Below are 18,012 nucleotides of genomic sequence, written 5' to 3'. Positions count from 1 at the left end.
CCATGTTTCAGATTTAAAAGTTCATACTAAAACTCTACAGACATAAATCCCATAAAGCTAAAGGTTCCTACAATGCCTTATAACACAAAACTCACTAATATAGCCTAAACTATAAATGTGTGAAGACACGGGTAAATTGTGAGCATAATGAATGCAGCGCTAACCTCAGCAGCAGAAACATGTCACTATATTTTATGCAGTGTTTTCATAATTCTAGCTGGCAGATATTCAGCATTTCAAATGAAGCTAGATTGTTGTAGTCATGTTACATGCTTTCCCATGCATTCAACACTCAGGCCATTAAAAAGAGCAGATGCTTCCTCTAATAAATAACTCACTGTGACAAAGAATATATTAAAAGTATACATAATCTGGTTTATGCAAATGTTAATGGTTGTGTATGGCAATGTAGCACAATATAATAACTGTTTTAATAAATGATTCTTAGTTTAGCTGAAAAAAATACAATTATAAACTAGAAAGGAATTTCCAGTTTAAATATCCTCCCTTTTTTCCCATTGTTTTCATGAAAGATGTTAAAAGAAATTGTGTCTTGTTTGAATTTCAAGCCATGGGGAAATGCCTCTTTAAAATAAAGGTTATTTTATTAAAAAAAATAAAATGAGCTGAAACCCAAGCTCCAAGGAAACAATACTGCAAGTATCAAGGAACAATACTGCAAGATGCTTATGCTCTAATGCCTTGGTTTTAAACATGCACACACAGGTCCAATTGAAGCAGCAAATCGAAGACTAATTCCTCACATTTTAAGGGCAGAAACCATGGAAAATGTTCAATATTGAGAAACATTACACCGAAGTCACTATTTGACAGCAAATGCAGAAAAGTATTAACACACTACTCTTTGTTAAGCAGCCTCACATTTCTCACATTTTATAGCTTAATTTCTATCAACAACAGTGCCACTAAATGAAAAATGTATGTGTTGCTGTGAAGGGGAGAGAAGAACTGAATGCACTTAAGTAAATCACCAAAATGTGTTAATCCACTTTCTATTACAAACAACCTAAAGCTTTTTTGAAAATATTCTATATCTGCCCATGCATCTTGTTATGAAGTCAAGTAAATACTCTGAAAAATTTGCACAATAGAAACAAATTAATTGATACTATATACAATAGATTTGATAGAAGGGACAAATATTTGCTATTTCAGGAAAGACAATCTTCCATGTTTAAAAGTTTCTGACACTGAAGAAATAAAAATTTAAGTGTGTTCGGTATAAAAGTTATTATTGCAAGAGCATGAACTAAGACTGTCTTAGAAGAAATCTCTCCTGCATATGCTCCCACAGTAAAACAAAAAGAACAAGAAAATGTTTTCCAAAATACTAAAGTTACAGAGCTGTATTATCAAAATGAAAAAACTTTGTTGTGAATCATACTTTTATTTGTTACATAACTGAAGAGAAAAGTGAACTACCAAATTAACAGAAAAAGTTTGAAATTGTTCTTTGAAGATCCCAGCAGCATGCAAAGTTTGTAAAAGTTAATACTTCCTAATTAAATAGTACCAAATAAACTTTGCAGATATTTCAGCAATGTGAAAATTAAGCCTAACAGTTAAAAACAGTTGGAGGGAAAATAAATTCATGCTGTAAGCTAGAAGTGGTGTTTAAAAACAGTAAAACAAATTATTCCATGACAACATAGGATATATGCACATTAGCAGTAAACACAAGTTAAGAGAACAGCACCTGTATCTCCTATATTCTTAAATAATACAGTAATCTTCTATTTCACACCATAGTTTAGAACGTAGTTCTGAGTGGGAACTAATGAACTCTGCTGTTTCCTGGCCAAACTTGTGCCAAAGCCCACTAACATTCATACATTCGTGTCATACATAACATTCATGGATTTGTAGTTTTATGGGTACAAAAAGCTCCATTGCTCAGTGCTATCTCCTCATACTGCCTATATTCTTGGCAATTTTATGAGGGCTGTTGTGGCCATGGTGAACTTCAGTAGCTAAGATGGAAATATAAGGACAATACGTGAACATAATTCCTTAATTCAATACTCATTACTGAAGGAAAACCATTCTGCTACTAATAATTTATATATATATATAGATATATAGATATATATAGAGAGATATATACATATTACTATATTATATATAGTAATAATGTTACTTCTGTATGGCTTTTTAATAAGTAATCCCACTGTTTTATGTCAAAGCTCTACTGTTTTAATTGTTACTATGATGATATCTGTGGTATGATAATCTACTTATTCATTGCAAATTCTCAGCCCTAGCTATTGTGAAATGGAAACAGAATGTGAAGATCAAATAAAATGTAGTGAATAAAGATTATAAGGGAATCTAAATCACAGTTTCAATAAAATTTGGACTTAAAAAAATTTCTATAGAGTCACTGCAAGACTCCAGTTTTGAAACAGCTACCACAGAATCATCTGCCTATTTAAAAAGAATTAAGGGGTCTTGCCTCAGATTTGCAGTCACACTAGCTGTAAGGAATACTTTTATTACAGGTATTCTCTGTTAATGCTGTTAATTCCTTCATATACAAACAAACTACTATATCAGTGTTTCCCAAAACCAAGATGGTAAAAAGTTCTCACCAAAAAAACTGTTTTCCCTAATGATTCTATTGCTCTAAATTCTAATTCAATTATTTTCTTATATTTCATCAAATAATAACTCATCTTCAAAATAGCAATGTAAATGCTAAAAGTTAAAAAACACTCAAGTAATTTGCAAACTCAAACTTTCATATTTTCATGATGAGAAAACAGTGTTGGTAAGTAAAAGAAATTTGCTACTTGGAATGCCTGGATGTCACATGAAACCACCTAAAACCAGACAACAGGAAACCCTTGGTTGTGGGTCTCTCTGGGTCAGAAAATTAGATTCTAGCCACTAAAAATCCAAACTGTGGAGTGTGTACAGTTCTTTGATCTTACGGTCCTGATGAGAAATAACTGTGGGAGAAAGATGTTAAGATTGCTATCCTTAAGAGGCAGCACAAAAATTGCTCATGAACCTTACAATAGAATATTATTGCATTCAAAAGAGATTTAAAAAAAGATACACTCAGTCTGTCCACTTTGGAAGCAGGTAGAAAGGAGTGAAGGAAAGTCTGCTTTGTCAGCTGCATACCCTAAGTGCCCTTGTGTTTAATTTGCACACCAGCTCAGAAACTAGGCATGTCATCAAAAACATCCCTCTACTTCCTATCTCACACTGGCTGGCTCGCAGTGGCTCCCTGCTCAACAGTAAATAGCAATCAGTGGAACATCTTCAGAGATGCGGACACCTTCTTAATGATACCAGGAGCTAAAACATCCAGATGGGTTTCTGAAGGAACTTTCTGCTGTCAATATTTATTTTTCACAATGCAAAAACACTAACTCTATAAACCAATCTGAATAAGGGAGAATTTAATCACCTGCCTATATATATATTACTACAGTTTACTAAAAAAAGCATCATATGTACATAGAACTGCTTACCTGTATGTAGTGTCTGCTAATCATAAAAGCTAATTAGGTACAAAACTAGTGGTTTGTAAGTACTTAGACCATTGGCTAAAACATTGTCTGACAGTTATAGATTTAATTTTGCTAAATTCAAAATCAGGTCGATATAACAGGACTGAACATTGCCTAAAGATTTTATTTTATCTCTTCTTCACAGTAGAAAATATTGTGAAACAAAAACTAGGATGCTATAAAATTATAGCACCTCCAAAAATAATATGGTTTGCTTGATACCGTCAATTTATTAATTTACCTCAAAGTCTTCACACTTACAACTTTTATCTAGAAAAGCTGGCAAAATGCCTGGTGGATTATTTGGTTTATCCAGAGATGTATTTACAACGTGTTTCTTTTTAAAAAAAGCTATCTCCCCCTTTTACTGAAGGAACAGCTACAGCCTTTCTCAACTTCAGTTTCATTATATTTTACATCCAGTTCACTAGTTCTTCTTAATTACAGGTTGCTAGTAGTGTAAAAAATCATAACAATCAGTTTGGGGATTTAAGAAACTCTAAATCTTAGACTAGTTCTGAATTTTGGTAAAAATATAAGGTATCTGTTTATAAAGTTCCATTTCTATTGAAAACCTAAATGGGATTGAGCACATTAATGCTTATATTTAATAAATTTGTTGATTTGGGATCTATCTCATTTTAAGACCCTGTATAATGGATACCAACATTAAAGGTTTTCAGTGAAATCCTGCCACCAGACATGACTTTAAACTCAAGGCATGCAATTCTTCTCGCACGGCAAGAGAGGATTCACAGTTAGATACTACAGAGTTGTTGTTTTTAAAAGTCCAGCTGTCAGTCAGCTGTTTTCTTCAGAAAGAAATCAGGTCTACAAATTTTACAGACTTTCACAGACTCCCTCTACAAAGCCATGATTTTCTGTACTATAAAACCTGAAGTTAAAAAAAAAAAAAAGATCACAGTTCCAATATTAGTTTGGTTCTCAGATATATTTTAACGTCATTAAAAAAAACCAAAACAGAATAGAAAAGAGCATTTTATGTTCAAAAAAGTCCCAAAACATCAAGAGCCTTTAAACAGCCCTTCAGAGAAATACAACCTGACACAAAGCACGACTGCATGACTAATCAGTGTAGCAGATACATGTAGTAATCACCATGTCCAGATATCACCACTCAACTGATATCTAACTCCAGATTCCTCAACACAAGCACTTTTGTGTAGAAGTAAATTCTTCCTCCTGGTACTATGGTAGAAACAAATACAATATAGCTATGATGGCTTTTTTCCCCAGGAAATGTTAATACTGAACAGTAGCCCAGTTTGGTCAGAATAACCAGGAAGTTCAACATAAATTTTCAGGTTCTAATATACTGCTCTAATATTTCTGTTATGAAGCAGATGAAGATCAAACATGAAGTTTTTAACAGTTGACATGAACCTCCTTCATGTACAAAACTAATTGTCATGTGCTTTTCCTATTTGGGCAATTCAAATTGATTTTTTTTCCATTCTCCCATAATTTGAGAGGCGGCACTGAAAGCAAAAACATTCCATGAAAGTGTGTCTTCTAGTTACCACTAAGCTGCAAACCACAAAAGAACAAAATGTAGTATAGTTATACTATGGAAGATCTTCCCAGATTACCATTGTGACATGTTTCAGTTAGGTATGTGACAGTGTTCAATTCAACAGTAATTTCTACATGAAATTGAATGCCATTACTAGAAATTAAATTTCATCTTGTAAACCACTGCAATCGTCAATATTTCAGATTATTTCTGGCATACATCAACAGTTCCAGTACAGTTTGACACCTCTCTCCTCTCTCTCCCATCCTATTTAATTTTGCTGTTTCATGATCACACCAAGAGACAACACATCCCAGCAGTGATCAGATTTACACAGTCCTGGACAGGGATAGCCAAATTTTCAAAAACAGTCATTTACAAACTGCCGAGGCAGTTCCTAAATTTTTTAAGAAATAAGCTCATCTGAGGTCCCATAGCCTTACACAGACTTCTAGAACATTGGTGTTAGCAATGATATGAAATAGATCTCTGGAAATCATCTAGTCTAAACTTGCAGTTGAAGCAGAGCTTAAACATGAGGAGCTTGATCAGTCAATTCTGAAAGTCCCCAAGGATAAACAGATTTTAACTTCTCTGGCCATATTACACACCTGTGTAGTGGTGTCTAGACTACACAACTAGCGCAGTAAAACTGCATTTGCAACAAGACACCTGCAAATTTACACAGGCAACTGCAAATTTACACTGGAAATTTAGAACCTACATGTGCAATACATACCATATGCAAGAATAAAATATTCAGCTTCATTCCTTAAAGCACATCAGAAAATGTAGCATAGCACTAAAATAAGCCACAATTTTTTCAATATACTTATTTTTTATCACTGTTCAGCAGGGTATAATCATCACCTGCTGGTTCTTTCTAGGCAGAATACATATTGCACTTTTCAATAGCTGCTTCAGTGTGTGGGTGGTGTGTTCCTGAGATTACTAATAAGACTTAAGCTTACTGCAAAAGAGACAACATTGCAAATCAAGAGTTTAACAGAAATACTTTTTATGGGTAGTAGAGCTTTCCATGTTACTCCCATTTAAGTAAACTCATCATTTAATCCACTAAATTAGGAAGAAAAAAAAATGTTTTTCACTGAAGGTTAGAAACTATAGGAAAATATTATAGATAATATAAAAATCTAACTCTGGCTGTCTATACTAAGGTATATTTTATGCCAAAACTTTCTCTACTTTGTCTATAACATCACTAAACAAGAAGACAGGTTTCCTTCCCTGTAAGATAGAAATTAGGTAAAGCCACAAGACTTTCTGTTATTAATTTTGGAGAAACTTTAAGATCAGCCAAATGTGCTTTACCAGTTTGAAATGTGCTCCCACTGAATGCACTGAAAGGTAAAGTTATTAATGTATTGAAAAACCAAGCTGAAACATTTTGGCCATCATTGTTCAATTGAAACATGTTCTTTGGTTTTTTCTTTGTTTTGTTAAAAAACAAAGGAGAAATACTTCCTCTTCTCTACTACCTCCCCTGCACCTTAGGAGTTCAAAAATTACTCAAACATTCACACCGAGCTAAAAATCTAAGAAAATTTTTGAGGTAACTGAAAATGGAGGGAGTTCAAACTGAAAGAATATGTTAAAATTAAAACAAATAATGCCAAATAAAATTTCCAATATTTAAATTCTTCAGAAAGAGACATCATAGAGCCATGCTGCCTCTCTCATGAGAGCATCAGTACAGAGTGGTTTTTTCGGAGCAGATTTGATCTCTATGTGAAAATTGAGTTACTTCCTTACTTAATTACCCCATTCATCTCTCATGTATCCTGAGCCAACTTTGAAAATGTAAAAATAATTGCAACATCATAATATTCAATGTCAGGCTTTTTACAGAACAACTTTAACTAGCTTCTACAATACAAACAGTATACAATATTTCTTCCCATTAAGAATTACTTTTTTAAATTTACAAAAAGAAGTACAGACAGACAAAATGATCTTCTGGAAGGCAGACATGAAATACATAATCCTATTAACAGATGCACCAAACTTTAAATATTCCCACCATAGCCCATATTGATAAAGAAACTATTGCGTACAGTTCTTATCCCCTAAAAATGTAGTTAGGCGTCCACTTTTTCTTCCCTCCCTCTAAATAAAAAGGTATTTTGGGGGGAAAGTCTCTCTTCCACAGGAGAACCCATGATAAAGTTGCTGGAGTTCCTACCTCTAGGAATCCTAGAGTTATATAAGCAGAATATTCATTAGTCTTAAAGGAAAATGTCAAGGTCTCTCAGAAGTTCATTCCCTCTTAAAAGATGAAAATTTGACACTAAGCTAGAAACATAGCATTTAAATATTTATGTAAACTTTCCATATATTTTTGTGAAGAGCCATGCTTCCCAGCAACTGGAAAGATGAAGATTTATACTTATGGCTTTTGAATCAAAGTTCAATTTTTCCATAGCAACTGCACTGCTCTCTTTACAGACATCATTTTATAACAGTTAGACAAATGAGGTGTTCCTGGCTGCCATCATGTCAAACACGTGGAATAACTGTCAGGATTTTTAAGTTGTACATACAACACAATTCAAGACACAATCCAGCCAAGCTGACCCAGCAGCACCCTAAATGGGACAGAGCTAAACAGGTCTTATCTCAAAATAATTTTATATCATAATTAGAAAAATATGCTGGTATGGCTGTCATAATTAAGGTGTGCGAACTGCTTGCTTTAAACTGATAATACTGGAGGGATCATATAGGATTCTGCAGCACTCATCTCTCTGACATTGCAGATTTCCCTCTATTTACCTCTGTACATCAGGCCCTGTTTGCCCCTTAGCAGAGAAATATTCAAGGTATGCTATCCATGAAAAAGAAAATAGAATTATTTACATTCAGAGTATGCTGCTTTATTCTCAAGGAAATGTGAATATGTATGTGGGTACTGAATTTCTGCCCTAAACCAAAGATTAACTCCAGAACAAAGCAACAGCCCCAGATTAATCCTAAATCATAACCTACAAATGGAATACACTCTCTGCTAATTTAAGAAGACATATCTAAATTTCAATCTCCAAAAATCCAGCTGCGTACTCTAAACCCCTGAAATTCTTACAAAGATTTCTCCATAAAACTCTTCCAGCACTTCACCACTTCTGAGACTGTAAAAGAGAGTTGCTTGTTCTGAAAATACCTGTATTACTGCTATGCAAGGTTTTAAATGATATAACATTTTACAGAGAACTTTCTATAATAGCCCTTTCTCAAACAACACTTGCTAGCACAGTAGAGACAGCAATGACATGTTGCATGCTAAAAGTACCTCCAGACAAGCTTTTTTCTCTATCTGCAGGAAAGAAACCAAGCTTGTCAAGGCAATTACTGCCCTCTCCTTCAGCATATTGAAAACTGTTAGCTTACTAGGTCACAGATGGACATTGTCATAATCTCACCTAAAATTCAATTTCATGTTATCATTGTGCCTCTGTGTATACAAAGCAAGAATCAATCTTTATGTTTGTTCACCTTTGATGTGCAAACACGATATATTTATATGATTGTAAAATCTATTTTTAAACAAAGGAGAACTGTAAAAATGAACTAGTTTGTGTTCAAGAGCAATTGATAGACCCTTTTCCCTATTTCTGGACCTTTAGGAGGGTACAAATTTTAAGACATCATGTCAAATACCTTTATCTCACTATTTTTTCATGATGAAGTCTGTACTTTCTGATATGTTTGTGCATTGACATGAGTATCAGAAACATATTTTTGTACTTTTACCTAAAACATGCTGTTGCACATAATATATAATTTGTTAGATCGATTCCAGATGCTGTTCTTAATCCAGAAACTTACATATATACTTTGTGTTTTGAAGCCTAAGAACAAGATGTTCTCTGCTGTATTCTGAAGTAAATGTAGAAGATCCAACAGATTAGCTAACAGCTTCAAAAACTGCATACATTGATGGCAATAATTTGTAAAAACCGAAGTCACTGGTTTTTAGTTTGGAGATTTTTTTACTACCTACTTTCTTTCCTTTCTCCCATAAAAAGAAATCAACAAAAGACCAAAACTATCTCTGTCATCATTTTTTATGGATAGAAACAATCTAGAAAGGCAATATGTCATATCATAAATGAAAGCATAATAAACATACTCTTTTTTGTACTCGTAATTAAAAATCTTATTGTTCTCAGACCAAAAAGTATGTGATATCATAAGTCTGAGCTTCAAATTTAAGTACAGTGGATAAAACTAATTCAGGAATCACTATCTTAAAACGTACTTTACAGTTGAAATGAATCTCTCTTTGTAAATAGGAAAGACATACCAATCAACCACACTTGATTCCACTTTTCAAAGGCATCCCTCAATTTTATAGCACCCTTTATGTATACCTTACATAAAAAAGAAACAAGGAAAACAAAAATATTTTCTAAAATTAGGAAACAGAAATGGCATGTATGTTCATCATAGGAAAGTTTAAGAATAATTAAACCATGTGTGATATTTAAACAAGAAAAGTTCCATTTAAGAAATATGTTTTGAAACAAATGCTTAAAAATGAAGAATTAGTAACTATAGTACTCCTATTGTAAATCAGGATAATTCCAACAGCTCTGCACTTTGCCAAATGTCTAAAATGATGGATAGTATGAAGTAGGAAACAGCTACTGAAAGGGGAAAGGAATATAAAGGCTCTTTATCAAGAGACAGGGCAGTGCTCATTGTTATTCAAGCACATGAGTGGCCATATCCTGTTTCCATTGACTGCAGGGAAGGCTTCAGCATTGACTTCTAACAGGTGCAAGTCCCGTGAGACTTAAAGGGAATAAAACGTACAGTCACGGTATGAAAGCAACAGTGTATGAAGTGTGGTGAGACAGGATATGTAATTCCAGTGTGGTACACAAGAATCTGACAGAGCTATTTAAATGCAGTGCCAAGTAAGGATGCAACTGAAAAAACAGACACTTCTAAACAGAAATTTGGCAGGTCTTCATTCAATGCTACAAAACAAAAAGTGCAGGAAAAATGTTACAGAAACGAGAGTGCTAATTTATAGTGGGGGGAGAGAACAAGGGAGACCCAGAAGCAGCAATAAGCATCATCCTGTTCTGTAGCAATATAATATCACTTGTTCAGGACACAGCTGCTGGAATGCTTTGGTAGATACTGCAGACTAATCTGCTCTGAGAGTTGCTGGGACTTAGACCCAAATATATTAGCCACTTCTATTTATTCTCTTCTGTATTACGATGAGCATTTGAAAACATTTGAGGATTTTTTTCCTTAAATTACATAATCTTCAATGAGAAGTCTTAGGCTATATTCTTACATCAGTTGAGTTATGCATGATGTCCTCAATTAATTCTATAAAGAAAGTAGCTGAGATGTCATTTTATTAATTAGTAACTTGTCAAAAATAGAGTACTTATCCCAAAGGAAACTATGTGACTTCAAAATTTCTTTCCAGATGGAAAAGAAAGCTATCTAGCACAGCATCTATCTAGAGCAGGGGTAGTAAACATCAGTCTCCATATTAAACTGTTATGAATAAGTATTATAGCAGGATGACCAAATCTCAACATTTAATTTTGGAACCAGCTTTTGACATTTAAATGAAGAGTGAAAGTAGCAATTTTGAAGGGAATCAGGCAAGACTTTAAATAACTCTAAGGGCTAAGGCAGAGATTCAGCAGCTTTTCCATAGTTACTAAGTTTTACGATGAAAAGGAAATCACATACCTGTGCAAGCATGGGAAATCCGAGGTTCCTGCATCCATTACAAGGTGTCAGAGCCTCCCATAAGCCAGAAGGTCCACAAGTATTTTCAGCTGCATCATCATCTTCTTCCTCTCTTGGTGATAAACGCATTGAAGAAGGCCTCTGTGCATAAAGAAACAATACTTTCAAGTTAAAACAAGTGATATATTGTAAAGAAACTTTTTTATCTTATGGTCTTAAGAATGTCCCATTCACAAATTCCAAAAGATAATCTGCTATTTTAATACAAAGTACCTACTCAACTGTTAAACTGCTGTATGAAAATAATACTTGCTAAGGAAGGTGCATATTGAGCTATCCACAACTATACTTTAAATTTGAGTGAACATACTAATACACATTGAAAATATTTATTGTCTTTATTACCAAGAAATTGACAATTTCTACTTCACTTTACTTTAAAATTCACTGTAATATTTTTAAGTTTAGGATATTCCACAAAGAATAAAAACTAACTTTTGCCTGGATGGGTCCAAGGTTTTTGCAGACAACAAATACTAAATCAATCAAAAGACAAGGTTTCAATTTTTGCATTACATTTATCAGTAATAAATGTGTTACCTTATTTTGTAGGCAAAAGATGTATTTAAACATTGACCTGTATTATTTTGTTTTATAGTCTGGAAGGGATGAAAAGTATCAGGAATAGTCGTTGACTTACGAACACCATGGCTTACATATTGATCTGAGCAATAAGGGAAAAATGCTGATCTTTGCTTCAATCAGTATCCTAATTTTCTATGACAGACAGAACTAGGAACAATGGTCAGTTCTCATATATTTGTATTATTTTGCTACACAGGGTAGTCCATGCCAACTGAATTGCAGTGGCAACTTTTATTAATTTTTGAAGAAGAAGGAGGAAAGTTAACCCAGTAATGAATGAATTTCAAAATCTCATTCTAATACAAATTGTTAGCCAAAAAAAAAAAAAAAAAGTTATTTTTACACCTTAATTCTTTATCCCTATTTAAATTGGTATATGGAATAGGTGTTCCAGCCTGTTTCAAATTTGCTTGAGCAGCTTGCCTGATACTCAGATACTAAATGTTGTCTTTAGGAACGCTTCTTTCAGAAGTGGCTGGATTTTTGCTTGACCAGAATAGGACTGTTTGAGGCAATGGCTGACCACAGCTATCAATCTGATGGTAACATTAACTCTAAAACACTGCAATGGGGTCCATGTAAAAATAATCTGAAAAGCCTCAACACTTAACTGCAGATTATTTTAGCCAATAGACTAAAGAAATGCATGGAGTTTGCTGCATGGAAGGGAATAGAAAAGTGAAAGAAAGGTAGGTGGGAAAAGAAGTAGAGAAACAGCAGCAGCTCTAAAGATAAACACAAGCTGATAGAAACTGTAGAAGAAGCACAGGCACCACAAAGACAGGCACTAATTCAAATTGTGTAGTATCTGAGGACCATTTAACTCTTGACTCTTGTGCTAACTTCTTAACACAAAATTTGTTAGTAAACCATTAATTTAAGCAGGGAAAATATTTCTAAATTCTATCTCAAGTCATGCATCAAAGATTAGAAACACAATATATCCCACTCCATTGTTCTGCTTCCCCTTGGTTAGGAAATGGTTATTCCCTTGTTGCAGACTTCATGAATCTGGCCATATCTTGCAAAGTTAGGTGGATTTATTTACTTTTTATTTTAGAAGTCAATTTCTAAAACATTCTTAGTATGGTATTTCATTAGGTTATTTTGACACTCTAGTAGTACCACAGAATATGTTGCCATAGCAACCAATATTCCCATAGTGATTATTAAAAAGATTGGGTTAATTCTGCAGAGTGTAGGTCATGAAAGACTATTATTGCTAGGTATTTGCATAGACAAAGGAAGCAGACTAGAGGTCTTTCCCCTCTATTTATAATGCCATCTTCTATGGTAGCTGCCCTACACTTGTATCTTATATCTCAGGACTGCTGTACCAGAGAATAAAGCACTTCTTGCCCCCTAGAGAACAAAGCCAAGAACTGCAGCAGTGCTCAGCACAGTAAAGCAGGTAATACACATTAGCCGTGACCTTACAAGCCAATGGAAGTGAATGAAGACCAAAGTCACATAAAAATGTCAGTGCACCTGGTAAAGGTAAAAATCACAGATAATATAAACGAGAAATATTCAACACAACTAAAGGAAGATGAATTACAATAGAGGTAATGAAGGGGGAGCATGTGAGTATTTAGCTATTACAGGTACAGAGTGAAAAAAACCCATGCCAAACAATTATTGAACGGTAAAAAAAAATACACAAGCAGAACGAGAGTTGTATATTTCTGCTAAATGTGTTTTATATAAATAGCCTAAGATAGCGTGTGAATCACAGGAATTTAATGTCAATATGAATGAGAGGAAGTGGAAAGTATACAGCCAGATCTCCTGATCATTCAAAAAAGGATCAGTCAATGCCAGAGTTCATTAGACACATGACTGGAATAAACTGGCACTCTCATGCAACTAGACAATGCAGGTATGAACATAATACATACTAATTCACAGACTACTGCAGATCAGGGATGGCTCTTTTTATACTTGCCCAGATTTCTGACACCAATAAAGCACTAAAAAAGAACCATTAGGAAAAGTCTACTTGGAGGGTGAAGAAACACTTATTGCCATCACCTCTCTCACCCACCCCTGCTTGACAGAAGCCCAGTTCTTCCCAGGCAATGGGAGAGATATGTGGGAATTACTGCAGGGAAAGAGAGCTGCATTTGCAAAGAGGAAGGAAGGACTTCATAGCTACATGAGAGAAAGGGGTCAAAAGTACCCCAAATTTGATAGACTGGGATTGCATACCCTGGGAAGAGGGATGTGTCTGGCAGAAGCAGATGAGGTACAGAAAAATCTACAATCAATTCACAAAGCTCAGACTGTCACACAAACTCGTAAGATTCCAAACCTAGAGCACAATTTCCTGTTACTCTCTCACAGCCTTCATTCCTTTCCCAGAACTCCCTAATTTTTCCTGTTCTGTTGTGTAATTTAATTTTGCCTCCTTAGAGATCCTTTGAACATGAAAATCTAATTCTGTGTGTGCTACTGGGAAGCCTTGATATAGCCCTGTAGGGAGAGTTTTAGTAAAACCAAAGTTATTTATGCCCACTTCTCAGAAAATAAATAAATAAATAGAGTAGAAGATATTTCTGTCAAGTAAAGAAACACAGGCACAATTTAGAACCTCTTATTTATGCCTGTTTTGAGTTAAAACCACCCAAACAAATATAGTTTTAAAATGCCATGAAAATCACAGTTACTCAATTAATTGAATTAGACATTATGAAATGGCAACGTTGATATAAACTGCAATACTAAGCTCCAGTGAGGGAACTTCTGCTTAAGTCAGAAGAGGCACAAGCAACATATATTGTCAAACAGAACAGAAAACCTTACATAATATTAGATATGATATGCAAAAGGAAAATTTGTAGAGAAATCACAAGATATTAATAGAGAATTAAAGACTTATTAAAAGTTCTGTTTTCTACTGGAACACTGAATCATGTATTAGACATTTCTTGCAGTAGTAAGAGACTAACAAAGTAACTTCTCTGTGTAAAGAGAGAAAAATAATGATACAGCAGTGAGAGAGCAGTAAGATCTAGCATAAGAACACTGGACCACTACAATTAGTGGCAAATATTCTTCAGACACTACTGAGCCTATCACATCACCTCTCATTTTCACCCTTAATATGTATTTAAATCACGTCTTCCAAATTTAGGTATGGAAGCCTTCCTCTTCATGTCTCCATCTACATAAAAGGTAAAATCTGCACACGAGGCTACTTTAGATTAAAGGACACTTTATAAAGATGCTGTTGATTCTCCAAAACATGTATGTGTATCAGATTGTCTATCACAATAACTTGGGACTTCCATCCTGACTTAAGAGAGGAATATTTATCAGCAGAGAGAATGATGACTACAGACAAAAAAACAACAGAAAAAGTCTGTTCTACTCTTAAGTCAACAACAAGAGGAGGTGAGAGCAGCTTTAATCTTAACTATTACTTACAGTTACCAAGTTTACGGCTCAGCAGCTGTACACAATGTATAAAACATACATAAATACCTTTATATATGGCCTTCCTTTTAATAGATGTTAACTATTTCCTATCTAATGTATTATTACCTAGACAAGTGTTTTTCAAGGAATACAGTAAATGATAGAAGACATCTTATTTCCTTTCAGTCCCTCTTTTTCTCAGTTTTTAGTGAAGACTGGTCTGCTTTCTGCCTTGACATTTGTAAGCAGCCACTGCTAGGAAAAATAGGACTCAATTCCCTTGTTTCAGAATACGTAGGAGACTTTCCTGTACTAGTCCAGTGAAACCTAAAACCAAACATCAAAACCTTTCCTTCTTGTATCTGCTTTTTTTATAATATCATTCATTTGCAGAAGTATTTCACATACCCTTTCAAACAGTATCTGCTAGAGCAAAACAGCATTAGAAAACTCTTAAACATACAAAACAAGAGGACATTTACCATTTGCTATTGCATCATAGCTCTGGAGACACGAACATTAACTTATCATTTATCTTTGGAAGGAAATAGTTTTAAATGGAGCAGCAAAGATGAAATCCAGAAGGCAATATCCTTCTGATTACGGGAGTCAGAAAGTAACCAGACATTTGATAAGCCAAATGCTGCCACTCAGTTTGAAACAATGAGGTCAGTAGGAAGTTTCTTCTGCAGAAATAATTGGTCAAACATGTATTTTCTGTCATCTCTATAGAGATGTGCTTCTAACTGCCCTTGGCCCAAAGGACATGTACCTTACACTGGAAAAAAAAAAAAAAAAAAAAAAAAAGCAAAAAAAAAGCAAAAAATTACAGTTCTGTTACCTAGTATTCTATTTTGACATTATACTAAGAACTAATAGAGCAGGAAACTGTTCCTGAATCTCTTCTATAAGTTAGGATAAGCAGGTTGATCTCTGCCACGGCTGTCCCCAGCAGCTGCAGCAGTCAAGCCAGGGACAGAAGAGCTGTGACAGTGTTCTGTGCTCTCAGTGCTCCCCCTGCTGCTGCCCAGGCTGCTCTCAGGGGAAAATGCCTGCGGTATGCAGAAGAAAAAAAGAGCATTAGGGCATGATATATAACACAATCAGTTACTATTTTTCTACAGCAGCATCCCCACATTAAGCAAATGTGCCCTTCTGATAGTCAGCAAGGATTCTGAGAAGGTGATGCCTCAGTTATGACATATATCCTGTTTCCCAGGCGGTGAAAGGTTTTGAGAACTTGGGCACACTTTTCCCACATCCCCCAAGGCCTTCTCCCTACAAACATTCTTCTGTTTCCCATCCTTATTATCTTGTCTTTTACCTTACACTGCACATCTGCTGCCATTCTTTCATGAACATGTTCCAAGTTTGCATCCCTTTCATTCACTATGAGTCTGGTTAGAGTTTGACTTCACCTCCTGCATTCTGCAAAAAAATATCAGGAAGACAAAGATAGTCTTGTATTTAGAGCAGCAGAATGATGGAGAAATGTACTCTGTACCTGCCTCTGTCTTAATCCCTGTGGGATGCTAGACATGTTGTTTCAACATCTCCAAGATGGTCACCAAGTTTGTGCTCCTGATCTGCTGGCTATGCTGAAACTGAAGGAGGTGAGTTTGCACAAATGCTGGGCTACATCAGGAATCATCTTGAGAGATTCTGTGACTATTTTGACCCTGCAAATCCCAGCTCTAGCATTCCAGATGTGGGACGGTCTCTACACCACCGTACATCAGCCCAGCTGCATGTGACAGTATCTTCTGACAGGGGCTCTAAAAGGAACACCACATCTGAAGCAGTCACACCCTTTGAACTCAAGATCGCAGTGACATCTGATTCTGAGAAGAAATTCCTGTAAGTTGAAGTCAGTAGAGTCAAGTCAAATGGCTGCATTTAGCAAACACAAAATGTATTAACTTTAGGCAAAGGTGATTAATCCACATACATGAGGAAAACTACGTGATTGTGTAGTTGCTGCCCCTGAGTGGGCAAGTGCTAGTGACACCTATCCTGATGAGCACCCCAAAACTAATCACTGCCTCCAGAGGAGGATCTGATGTTGTACAGGAAATGCATCTTGGAAACAAATGGCAAGTACAATGCATACTGAATAAGGTCAAAATTTTAAGTAAAAATGAGATTATAAAATGAGTACATCTGGACATGTATTGAAAGTAGAGCAATACATTTGAAATTTTTAATTCATCCTTGTATGTAGCATAAATAATGAATATTAAGATGATTCTGAATCTTTGCATTACTCTCACAGAAGGATGCAACCATTGATAAAACAAAAGTTCTAGGATTTAAAAACCTAGTAAGTGATCTGTTCTCTCAAGAACAGATCAGTGTTACAGGACACAAGGGAATGGCCTGAAGCTGTGTCAGGGGAAGTTTAGATTGGGTATTAGAAACAGGTTCTTCACCCAGAGGGTGTTTGGGCACTGAACAGACTCCCCAGGGCAGTGGTCACAGCACCAGCCTGACAGAGCTCAGGGAGAGTCTGGACAATGCTCTCAGGCACAGGGTGGGACTCTCGCGATGACCCTTGTGGCTCCTTTCCAACTCAGTGTGTTTTTTGATTCTCTGATTTAATATATTTAATCTATGGATTAAGCTACTTCTCTATAATGTATCAAAACACAGGCACTTGCATAACTTACTCCACTCTAATATATGTGTTTGGGACAGGATTGGACTGCCAAATTAATTTCCCTTTCTTAACATTAGCTAAAATAGAGTGAACCTGTGTTTTAACTACTTGTCCAACTCTCAGCATGTATCTAATACTAATAAATCAGACTATTTGCACACTTAATTTCAAATATTTAATATCAAAGCACTTCAAGTGCTTTGCTTTACCATGAGAAAGAACTTAACATATGAAGCATAAAGCCCTAAAACAGAATTTACCCAGGAAGTCATAGAGACAGCAAGGACACTCTGCTACAGAAATGTGTTTCTAGGAATGCCTTTCCATCCCACAGTCATAGTAGGTTTGACCTATGTTGGTATGTAGGAAGGGTATACACAAATATGGGCTGTGCAAAAAGGGAAGGAATTTGGTAACTTTTTTTTGAGTCTTGAAATTTAACCACAGGAACAGTTCCAATTAAGTTAATGGAATTTCTCATG

At 35.2% G+C, this 18,012-nt stretch overlaps 1 protein-coding gene across 2 annotated transcripts in view; it reads right to left on the bottom strand.

Annotated features, from left to right (window-relative positions):
* The window catches only part of LOC131591713 (ankyrin repeat and sterile alpha motif domain-containing protein 1B-like), a 407,097-nt gene that overhangs the window by 297,998 nt on the left and 91,087 nt on the right, over nt 1-18,012 (bottom strand). For both annotated transcript variants that reach the window (XM_058862673.1, XM_058862674.1), the window contains one exon: nt 10,813-10,953. In XM_058862673.1, the coding sequence (XP_058718656.1) occupies nt 10,813-10,953 (141 nt within the window). The remainder of the gene's footprint in view (nt 1-10,812; nt 10,954-18,012) is intronic.

This window comes from Poecile atricapillus, chromosome W (genome assembly GCF_030490865.1).
Source record: "Poecile atricapillus isolate bPoeAtr1 chromosome W, bPoeAtr1.hap1, whole genome shotgun sequence".
Lineage (NCBI taxonomy): Eukaryota > Metazoa > Chordata > Aves > Passeriformes > Paridae > Poecile > Poecile atricapillus.
This window is presented reverse-complemented; position numbering and strand designations above follow the sequence as displayed.